The 12,106-nt window shown below is 36.6% G+C and overlaps 1 protein-coding gene across 1 annotated transcript; it reads left to right on the forward strand.

The window, feature by feature from the left end:
- Window positions 1-4,633: 4,633 nt before the first annotated feature.
- LOC120778450 (angio-associated migratory cell protein) lies at window positions 4,634-6,691 on the forward strand. The gene is made up of 3 exons (XM_040110243.1): window positions 4,634-5,617; window positions 5,679-5,907; window positions 5,973-6,691. Exons 1-3 carry the CDS (start codon window positions 4,786-4,788, stop codon window positions 6,184-6,186), a joined length of 1,275 nt encoding a protein of 424 aa, XP_039966177.1. The 5' UTR covers window positions 4,634-4,785; the 3' UTR covers window positions 6,187-6,691.
- The last annotated feature ends 5,415 nt before the right edge of the window (window positions 6,692-12,106 follow it).

A 12,106-nucleotide genomic window follows, 5' to 3' on the forward strand; every position in this document is an offset into this window, starting at 1 on the left:
TTACTGAGGTAACGGTATAATCTGCGAACAAATTGTTCGAATCGGGCTACTATACCATATAGCTGTCATACAAACTGAACGATCAAATTAAAGTGCTTGTATGGAAAACTTTTATATTGTGACGCATATTCATGAAATAAAAACAAACTACAAATTTTAGAAGACTTATTGTGTTCACAACATAAAAAAATTCACCGTTAGCAGCAGAATTCAACCAATAATTTGCAGAGGACTATTTTTAAATGGCCAAAGTTGCATACGAGCAGGCCCAGTGATGATGTGCTTGCTTGCAGGCAAAAAAGAGGCAGCCAATGCAACAACACTGCCATATATTAACGGTTAGCAATGCTGTCAATCGGTCACAAGACGCAGCGCAACGTCAGACAACGCGTTCCTGCCACAATGCACCCCGAAAAAGAAGGCCACAATGCAATGCGGCGACTTTTGCCACAGCAGAGCACACAAATATATATGTACATATATACCCTATATATATATATAAATACAATATGTATATATATGTTTTTAGTGTATGCATGTATCTGCCTGCCGGCTGTACAACGCCCGCCACGCACAACTGTCAAACAATTTGGACAGCGCGCTTGCGCAAATCAAGCAAAAACCTCAAGCCAAGCAAGCTTACGTAAGCCCAAATGTATATGTATGTGTATATATAAGCAAAGCAGTAGAAGCACCGACAGCATCGTCATTATTGCCCGCTTTTACGAGACACGCTCCCAAAGCAAAGCGCGTTCGTGCGCGCATGCGCAATGGCTTTCAAAGTGGCAAGTGCGCGAAATGCGCAGCCGCCTGTATTTGTATGTATGTATGTGTGTATGTAAAAAAAAGTATGAGAATATGTAGAAGCCGCTGGCGTTGTGCTGGCCAAAAGAAGATGCACACAGCGCGGCAACCGGTTCACATAACTGTTGTTTACGCTTTGGCCCGTTTTGGTCGATTATGCGCCGCGACTCACTGACTGGCTCACTTAGTTAGCTCACCAGCTACATAGCAGCAGTTAATTCTGTTGTTGGCCTGGCAATTGCTTTGGGACAAATTTTTTATTGTTTACTTGCCGCTATTTTAATCTGTTGCTTGCTGGCATGCCATTGTTGTTGCTGTTATTTGTATTAGTGTTGCTTTTGTTATTATTGTTGTTGTTATTATTCGTATTGTTGTTCTTGTTATTAGTATTGTTGTTACTATTATTATCATTTTTGTTCTTGTAATTTTTCTGCTTTCTTGTCATCTTTCTTTTATGCGCTTGCCGTTTTTCCCCCACTTTTTAGCCGCCTAACGTTACATACGAGCGCAGTCGGGTCAATTCGCATGTGACTTTGAAATTATTATATTTATTGTGTATTTATGCCCGTGTGTGTGAGTGTTTGTATGAGGAGACATGAAAATGACAGCGCAGCTTTAATTATCCGCCTTAATAGCGTTAGAAGTTTGTAGCTTAAGTCTTTCGTTTTGTTCACAATGAATAGCGGGCAATTTGGCTGGCGTATAATTTATAAGAGAAAATTTGTATATTTTATGTGAGAAAAGTGTATGCACTTATAGAAATAAGCGCAATGAATGGTTTCAAGTTGATGATGCTCGTTTACGGCTCACTTCGCTTATTTGCGCTTGATAGCTTTAGGAGCATGAAAGGAATGAGGTCGTCAGCATAGTAGACCCTATATTTATGATATGTTTAAAATATTAATTTAATGGGGAAAATGTAGAAAAGTAAGTTTTACGTACATTAACAAATTATATAAATTTTTTTTCTTTAAAAATTATTACTTTTAGTAACAAATAATTTCTTTACAAAAAACAAACAAGAAAAAAATGTTAACTTTAAAGCTGGATATTGTAGTAATATTACAACAGCATTTCTTGCAACAAGTGCATAAACAGTCAACAGTTTGCTTTCAATAGATTTGATATAAACAAACTTCAAGTCAAATTAAAGAAAATCGAATCGTAAATAACATTAATAAAGAGTTTTATCTTGATTTTGATCGGTCAGTTTGTATGACAGCTATATGCTATAGTGATGGGGTCTAAATAAAATGTTCGGAAATTACACAACTGCCTTCAAAAATAGTAAATGTTAAATTTCCTGAGGATATCTCGTCAAATAAAAAAGTTTTCCATACAAGAACTTGAATTTTAGTAAACACTTTGTATAACAGCTACAAGGTGCATTCCAAAGTAAACAGGACTTAAAAAAAACAGAACAAATGGTTTCTTCGGCCAATCAATTTATTTTATTCAAAATAGTCTTCTTTTGCTTCAATACAGCTTTTTGCGCGGTCCAAAAGCATGTCGAACGAGTGTTTTAACTCGTTGGCCGGTATGGCCGCCAGTATGCCGGTGCAACCCTTTTGAATGGCCTCTACGTCCGCATAACACTTTTCTTTCATGGGCAAATGCATTTTTTCGAAAAGTAAGAAATCGCACGGTGCCATATCAGGTGAATACGGGCTGTGGTTAATGGTTAAAATGTGATTTTTGGTCAAATAATCGTCCTTCGAATGTTGGATTCTGAGCAATTTTTTGTCGTCAGTCAATTTGTGCGGAACAAACGGTGCACACAGCTTTCGTAAGCCCAAATGTTCGGTCAAAATGCGATAAGTCGATGTTTTGGAGATGTTCAATTCCAGTTCCATGAATTTCAATGATGATTTTGGCTGATCTTTGATGGATTCATGCACAGTTTCGATGGAATTTCCGGTGATCACCGATTTTGATTGGCCCACGGGATAGGCAATCATCGCCATAAACTTGTTTTATCAATTGAAACGTTTCGGTACAAGTTTCATCAATTCTAAAACAAAATTTAATGTTGGCTCTTTGTTCGAAGCTTATTTTCGCACCGATAACACAAACATACTGACACTTAAAACGCAATAACTTCACTTCCAACCAATGAAATGTTATGAAATTCTTACTGGACAATCGATAGCAGATTCTTACGCATCAGTCGACATATACATAGATGACGCCACCAGATGGCGCTGGATTCAAAAAGTCCTGTTTACTTTGGAACTCGCTAGTTTGGTTTACTACCCGAACCGTGCGGAAACGCCAAGGAGTTAGACAAGAGTGAACAAAGTTTTGTCATAGAACTTAATTTATTATATATTACGTTCAATTAAAAAAGTGAATTTTTTGTAATATCTATCTATCTTAATTATTTTGCGAAGTTGAGGAAAATAGGTGAGCTAATTATTTTAAAACTTTCCTTTTTATTAAAGTTGAAATGAAAAACTTTTAATTGAGACAATTAAGTTGTTACTGGAAATAGCAAAATTTTTAAACATCGAAGCATTTGATTGAGAGAATTAATTTTTTAAATTGAGTTAATTAAAGTTTTAATTGAGTCAATTAAGGTTTTACATAAACTAATCAGATTTTATTCAAGGTGAACAATTATTTAATTGAGACAATTAGTGTGTTAATTGAGTTAATTAAATATTTTATTTAAACAGAAGAAGCTTTTAATAAGATTTTAATAAATTAATTAGTTAATTAAGTTAATTAAAATTAAGAGTTTAAAGAGATAATTACATTTTTATTTAGATAATTGCGTTTTAATTAAAATATTTATTTTTTATTTATTGAGACAATTAGTGTTCTAACTGACTAATCAAATAATTTATTTACACAAATAAGCTTTTATGAAGTTTTCAATCAATACATATAATTTTTTAGTTGGGACATTTAGCATTTTAATTGAGTTAATTAAATTGTTTATTTTCACGAAAAAAAATATTTTCCGAACACTTTAATTAATATACATTTTTTTTTATTTGAGATAATTAAGGTTTTATTGGAGCTAATTAAATTTAATATTTAAACCTAAAATTCTTATATATACATATGTAGATTTTAATTAATATAAATTGTTTTTTAATTGAGATAGGTAAGCTCTATAATTAAATTTTTGAATTGAGATAATTACAATATTAATAGGGATATTTAAGATTTTAAATGAGACACTAAGATTTATTATTTAAATAATTGAGAGTTTTATTAAAATATTTTTTATTTTTAATTGAGTCAATTAGTATTTTAATTGACTTAATTTAATATGGTATTTACACAAATAAGCTTTTGCCAAGGTTCTAATTAATATAAAAAAATTTAATTGAAACAATTAAGGTTTTAACGGCGTTCATTAAAACTTTTATTTCTACGAAATAAATTGAAAGAGATTTTATGAGAATGTAAATTGCTTTTATCTGAAGAAAATTAAATCTTAATTGCATTAATCAAAATTTTATTTATTTATTTTATCATTATTATTTATTTATTTTTATCTCAAGTTGTTACAAAATTTAAAAAAAAAATATTGAAATGAAACTACTTAATTTATTTTAAAATAGAGACCTTTTTATAAAAATTTAGACATCGAAGCCAATATTCAACACGGACATTAATTTACATATGTATATATTTATTTCTTAATTTAACAATATTCCTTAATTATTTTGTAAGATGGAAAAAAAATTAATTCAATTTATAATATTTAAAAATTTCAGCCTTAGAACGCTCATACACAAAACTTGGCAGCACTTGCTGTAATACATAAACAACACGCAACACAGCTCGGTAATGTCTCAAATGGAATGCGACCGAACAGCTGATTGTTTGCTTACACGTGTTGACGTTTTAGTTGAGGCATTTCATTTGTGCGAAATTTATTAATTTTTATTTAGTGTCACCTTCCTAATACGATTACAATAAATATACGAAAAGTTTAGTTGTGCTTTAGAAAACAAACAAAACAGAAAAATGCGTGAAAACACACCACCACGAGTTCACGACATAGAGGATGATGACGTCGAGGAAATACACTTCGATCAAGACGCCGCGCCAGACGATGACGAGCTCGAAATGGAAGAAATAACCATGGAGGAGTTGGAAGCGCGCTATGGCTATCTCTCCGAAGAGGATGAAACTGGTGAAGGTGCCTCCTTTCAGCCACCGGAACGTGATGATGCCATATTGACATTCATGAAACACAAAAAGGCCGTTTTCGGTTGTTCATTGCATCCAAATCGTCCGTTGGCCGCTACGGGGGGTGAAGATGATCGCGCTTATGTTTGGGATATAAATACTTGTGAATTGCTGCATGAGATTACCGAACACAAAGATACGGTGACCGACGTTTACTTCAGTTATGATGGCACATATCTGGCGACGGGTGATATGGCTGGTGAATTGTTCGTGCACAAATTGCAAGAAAATGACACTGGTGCGCCGGTGACATTCCGCAAAGTGTGGGACTTTTCTATGGGCGACATGACATGGATGTGTTGGCATCGCGGTGCAAATGTGCTTTTTGCAGGCAGTGAAAATGGTGAAGTTTATGTATGGCGCATACCCTCCGGGGATTGTAAAATATTGCCCGGTGACGGTGTGCGTTGTGGTGTTGGTGAATTAACTGGTGATGGCAAGAAACTCTTTGTTGGTTACACAAATGGTGTTGTGAAATTATGGGATCTGAAGAGCTGCGCCGTCGTCATGGAAGTGGATGCACAAAATCCAATGGCCCAACAGTCGGTTGTTTTGTCTGTGGCGTGCGATAAGGAGTCGCCATTATATGCGTCGGGCGCGCTGGACGGTGCGTGTTTATAAAATATGCAAAAACAATTAATATTTAATAATTACGATTTTCTTTACAGGTAAAATCGTATTCTGCACCAATAACGGTCCAGTTGGCGCGGTGGAAGCTGATGGTTCAGTGGAATGTATCGCCTTCCCGCCTAATAATGATCTTAAAATTGTAGCTAGTGGCACATTACAGGGTCAAATAGCCATTTGGGACTATACCAAATACGGTCTGCGCACATTATGCGATCATAAATTTATGGAAGGTGATGAAACCGACACATTTCAAGGTGGCATAACAAGGTATGTAAATAGTTCTTGTACAGCAAATAGTTTTATAACTAATACCATTGCATTTTATACGCTAGACTCAAGTGGCTGAGTGACCATACGCTTATTGCCGCCACGATGCACGGTAATGTTATCGGTTTTGATGCGCGTTCGGGCGCACGTAAGTTTACACTCGAGGGTCATATGGCAGAAATCTACGAAATGTCTTACAATCCACATGAAAAGATATTGTTGACAGTATCTGAAGATCGCCGTGCGAAAATCTTCAATATACCACAGTTGGGCGATTAGTTGCGTTTGCTAACTGTTAACAGTAATATGTAGCAAGTGTGTCTATGCATTGATTGTTATGGACATACATACACACATATATAGACATATAAATATAGAGTATATTTGTAAAATGTTTCAAATTTTTAGTTGAATATGTAAGCTTTTTTATGAGACTATAATATATACAAGTATATTAGCAATGTTTGTTTAAAAATAATAGAATGTAACATTGTATTTTTTAATGCATTGTTCAAAAAATGTTTACATTTTTAATCGATGAAATTGTATGCCGCTAGAGTGTTAAAATGTAACAGAATTTATATTAAAAAATGACATCGCATGCTACATTTACATTTTATCAGCGTATGTATGTATACAGAGCTAAGTATCTGTACATATGTATATGCATATTTACGCACTAGTTGGTAGTTATTGCAATTTGATGTAAATGTTTGCACTGAATTTAAGTCAATCAGATATTTAATTCAAAATATTAACGAAAATTAAATTATCAAACATAAAATGTTATTGTTTTTTTTTTGTTGGCATAGTTAAACGTAAGGTAAAACAAGAAAAAACGTAAATTTCGGTTGCATCAAAGCTGTAATGACCTTTAGAAATATAAAAGTGTTCCACACCAAAACTAGATTTTGGTCGGCTAGTTTGTACGACAGCTCTATGCTACAGCAGTCCGATCTGAACAATTTATTCGGATATTGTAGCGTTGCCTTGGACAATAATCCACGCCAAATTTAATGAAGATATCTTGGCAAACAAGAAAATTCTCCATACATGAACTTGATTTTGGTCGGTCAGTTTGTATGGCAGCTATATGCTATAGTAGCCCGATATCGGCGGTTCCAACAAATAAGAACCTTCTTCTGGTAAAAAAAAAGACGTAAAATTTCAAATCGATATTTCAAAAACTAAGTGACTAGTGCCAATTTTCAGGTGAAAATGCGCTTCACTACTAAATTTCATAATTTTTCAACGCTGTTGGGGTAATCATCCGTCACAACAACAACAACAACAGCTGACTAAGCATTAAAATTTATATCCAGTCATAGCCTATTACTTCCACGGCTCTTTCCGTTTCCACGACGGTCCGGTCTCAAAGCCGGAACATAACGGGATTTTTTATCCGGTCAAGTACGGTCAACCCGTCAGAAACAGTCGTCAAACTAAATGAATAATGCTTTTTTATGCTAGGAAAACTTCATATGCTTTGAACGCATGCTTCTTGGAAAGTGCACAGTTTCATGCAAGATTTAGTGGATCGAGGCACTGAAAGCTAAACAGCGCTAGGAACAACTTACACTTATTAAAGCCAGACTTTCGTAGAAAACCCGCAGTTTTGGACTTATGTAATGCTTTTTAAGTCCGAGCGTTAGTCCCAACGGAACTGACAGTCCTTTAATTGTACACTGTGTAGGTTGCTGTTTGGAATTTGGTTTAGTTTTCATAAACTACCAAAGGCTTGCTAAGAACACAACAGTACCGAGATGGGTATATGTAAAGAAGAAGCATGGCTAGTAATGAGACCCCCAGAGAAGCTCTTTGTCTAACCACTCGAACCAACAGATTTCACGACATTTTCTCATATCAATTTATTGTATAAGAATATGGTCCGACCTCAGCAAAATAGCATGTTTCCTGGCAGTTCGGTGTAAGCTGGAATTCCTCTTAGGTCTCGCTAGTGATGGAATACTCAAATCCAACTGTGCGAGCTTTACTATGACTTCGGCAGTTTTTTCAGAAATTTCGTTGGCTAAAAACCTCTGCCGTACTTTGGATTCCACACCCTTTTAGTCTGTAACCCCACATTGAACTGACGCAAGTTCAGCTCTTCTCATGTTCGTGTTTAGGACACAACAGTCCACGAAGCGTTAACCACAAGCAACAGGTTGAGCGTGCATCAAGAGCTCCTAACCAGAAATCAGTGTCCGATCAGAGCTCGGAGTCGAAGCTCCTTCCAGTTAGGTTCCCATTCGCTTCTGAAGGGTGACACTTAAAGACAAGTAATATACAGTAAGTTGGAGATGGAAGTAGAAACTCTTAATAACAAATAGACTTCGTCGAATCTTGACAGGGTGTAGATCTAGTAAGATGATGATTTAAGCTAGAAACTCTAGAGCAGGTTGAAGCGAACTCCAGCTATTAACCAGCAGTCAGTCTCCGATCAGTGTCCACTCTGCGGTTGACTGATGTCACTTAAGGAAAAGAAAAGTACAGTAAGATGTAGATGAAGGCTAAAAACTCTAAAGAACAAATAGACTTCGTCGAATCCTCACGGGTGGTACAGTAAGCTGGTAATTGAGGTAAGAAACTCTAAAACAAAGTTCGTTTCACTTGGTATTTTCCACTGTATTTTTCATTGTAGGAGGAAGCATTGAAAGCTGCAGTGTGTAATACGCTAAACCTAACCTATTCCCAACTCATATCTCTCACACAGATCCACCGGATTAAGTACTACTTCATGGGAAAGAGAAAAACTTTAAGTCTCATCTATCATACGGATTGACCGACGAAAATGAGGGCATTGAAAAAATTCTACGCACTCTGTACACATCGGACAATACGGACTAAGGTCGTAATGGAATCGGAACAGTTAGCTGCTTCTTCATCAATGTGCACTCAGTTTTTAGGTTAGGTGGACGTCTAGATCCGCATGTTGTCTATTTATCCACGAATGGATGTCCAGCATTAGTCTGGCGTCCACCGTCCATTGGTTGAGTTTTGCCATTGTCTGGAACTTGGAGAATGAAGAAAAGTGATAGGGAGCAGATTGTGATAGACTTTAAAGCTATAAAAGAAGGAAATAGATGCCAAAAGATCCAATTTTGAAATTTTGAAGTTGTTGTTGTAGCTGCAGAAAGCATTCCCAAACAAGTTTGAGAAATATGAGCGGTTTGAAAGTCCTTGACTGAATAAAGTTCCGGCTTCCAGCTATGTTTACACGCCGGACGTGGTAACAGAACACGGTAATCTCTCACTATGCGGTCTCTGACTGTGCAGATTTTATGTTTTATAAATTTATGTGCATGCAAAAACCCATTTGGACCCATAGTACCTTTGTCGGCTGCAAGCTGCACACTGCAGCTGTAGACACGAATACAGCCAAGCAAAGTAGACGAATGCGTCATTGAAGCACGTGCTACACTGTGGCACCACACAGCGCCGCCAAACACGACAAATGATTGAAGGTCCACGAAATGCTATATATACTTGAATATGGAAATATATATAGAAACAAAAACAAAGCACGAAGAAAGCAAACAAAACACAGCACTTGAGAAATGTTGAATGGCCGCTGCCGGGAAAGCATTGACCGACCAGTGGCACATGGAAATACAAAAAGCACACACTTACATACATATGTATCTATGTGAAAAGTAATAATGATATATTTACATGGCCTACACTTTGCTTGCCTGCTGTTTGTTTATTATTTGTTTAGGCGGACGTTGAAAAATTGTAATGCCAACACACCCCCAAAACAGCAGGGGAGACCCAGCAATAACAAACCTTACATACAAACTCACAAAATCTCATATTCAAACATATGAAAATTCAAAAATTATTTTTTGCTTCATACAAAGCCAGATTGGGGTTGTCTATGCGGCCGCCACGCCACCCGCGCCACCCCTACAAATGAGCGGCCACCTTCCATGCTGCCGTGCTGCCGTCTGTTCTAATATAAAGCGAGTGCGCACTTTTGTTTTCATCACTGCACGGCATTTGCATCTGTGCTACTAAGTAACGCTCATTATTCTATAGAAAGCTCTGTATGTATATAGTGTGTGTGTGTGTGTGTGTGTGCTCTTTTCATGATTATTTTATTTCGACACTTACTATTTCCATTTATTTAATATGTTAAATATTTTGCGCCTCATTTACACTTGTTTTTTGTATATCCACGAGAGTCACGTGATATGTTTGTGCATGGCATACAAACCAACGGTTGCAAGTTCGCTGCTTAAAACAGGAAAGAAATAGTCTATTGAAACACAATTTCGAAGAGGTAAACTATATATCGGAGTCTCACTCCCACCACGAATCCCCCACCGAATTTGCGTTCCCTCATATGGCCACTGTAGTAAATGCCTCAAGGACTCAACTCAGTGCTTATCCCAATCATCGCACTTATTGGACGGCGGTGATGCCTGCCTTTACTCTTTCGGGGACATCAACCAGCTGGGCAGCGGCATCTTCCTAATTAAGAAAGTTCACGACCTGGTTCCTGGTTCACGACCTTAAATCGTAATCCTTAATGCGTTTGTAGTGGTCGTCATAAAAAGGGGGATTCAGAGGATATACTTAAGCGATCACGTCTCATCATTCAATCCCAGCGATTTTAACCGAAAGTAACGCTCTTAGGTAGACTAGCTTAGATTATACCCCCATCGTGTCACAACATACATAGACCTATTGGTCCTTAGTAATGACAGATCGCGGTTCAGCTTAATTCGAACTCAAGGATTCGTTATACTTATCATCATCGTCAAACAGGCTTGATATCTCATCTTGTCGTTAGTATATGGGGAACTATGAAGCTCCTCGATATCTAAGCCAAGTTCAAGATAGGACTGGACAGAAGCAGAGCAAATGTTTTAGCTTACCGTCGTTACCAACGTCTATCCTATGACATTTTATCGTACCAAGTCGTGAGGTAAAAAAGATAACGTTTCTAGTTGACTATTGCATTTTGGAGCGGGTTCATCGTGTGCAGTCCACACGGATAACTGTACGATGGACTTTGTAGTAACATTATGGAGGCCATGCTTCATCCTTTGTCACATATCAAAGCAAAAACTTAGATTTAGAATGCTTGAACATCACCAGACAGTGTTCCGTATCATCAACTCGTCATTGTTTTCGGCCAAAAGTGAGACCCCCACCTTGCACAGAGCTTTCTCATACTCAAACACTCGTGTATGTTATGATGATATCTTTGGAGTGCTTGCTAATCGGCCAATTAAAAGTTCACAAAGTCTTAGCTGGACTTGAGCCATTTTAATCTGTCATGTCCTTTGTTTATCCAAACCACAAAGCTTTGAAATAAGCTAGATTATGACCTGTCTCCAAGTAAAAAAAGTCGAATCTGAGTTAGTCCTTATGAAGAAGATTAATTGATCTTTTCCGTCTAGGAAGAATATTTCAATTTTGAATTTTAAAAATTACTTTCAGTATACATTTGGCTCCGTTTAGTAATGTATCTGATGTATCTGTAAGTTTTAGTCGACAGCTAGGATTCATCAAGGTTGTAAGAAAACTTTCTGATGGACTCATACTATGGCATATTATGGCAAGTTCTTTTTCTTTTCTAACGTAAGGACAAAAGTAATACAAGCTGATCACGTTTCCTAATTTAAGCGGTATTTTTTCTTTTTTTTTTTTGAGGAATAAAAGTCATTTTTCTTTTTAGAATAACATAAATAGAAATGATAGGTTTTTTCTTATAGTAGGTGAAGCATCGATAGCCAGAGTGTGGAACTTTAATCCGGTAAACCTAACCTACCCACCAACTCAAGACTCTCCCACTGAACCACTGGTTTCGTATTACTTCGTTGGCAGAAAAAGAAAGTACTCATTTCTTCAGTTAGTTCTTTATTACTAAGTAATTTGAACTATACGCAAACTTAATATTTTTAAAGAATGTAAGCGCCAAATCAACTAAAGTAGGGCTGCTAGGCTTTTGTAGTTACGGTATCTGTCTAGCATTTCGGCCTAAATCCGCCAAGTTGGCTTGCGTCCCACTGTAATTTGTTTAAAATTCGTGAACACTTGTCAAACAATCAGCCATCTACCCCTTCCTTTGCTGTTTCTTCTTCTTCTTTTTTATTTTACTACTTTTTTATTTCTAACTATTCGTGTATTGCTTGCACTTTTCCAAATCACTTTCAGTTCTTTTTCATTCCTCCTCGCGTGCGGTCGCGTA

The sequence above is a fragment of the Bactrocera tryoni genome, chromosome 5 (assembly GCF_016617805.1).
Source record: "Bactrocera tryoni isolate S06 chromosome 5, CSIRO_BtryS06_freeze2, whole genome shotgun sequence".
NCBI classification, from domain to species: domain Eukaryota; kingdom Metazoa; phylum Arthropoda; class Insecta; order Diptera; family Tephritidae; genus Bactrocera; species Bactrocera tryoni.

Bases quoted from the DNA above. Each gene is read 5' to 3' on its own strand.
- LOC120778450 (XM_040110243.1), top strand. From the start codon at position 4,786: ATGCGTGAAAACACACCACCACGAGTTCACGACATAGAGGATGATGAC. The intron at 5,618-5,678 runs GTGCGTGTTTAT...TTTTCTTTACAG, and splicing joins TGCGTCGGGCGCGCTGGACG to GTAAAATCGTATTCTGCACC. The intron at 5,908-5,972 runs GTATGTAAATAG...TTTATACGCTAG, and splicing joins TTTCAAGGTGGCATAACAAG to ACTCAAGTGGCTGAGTGACC.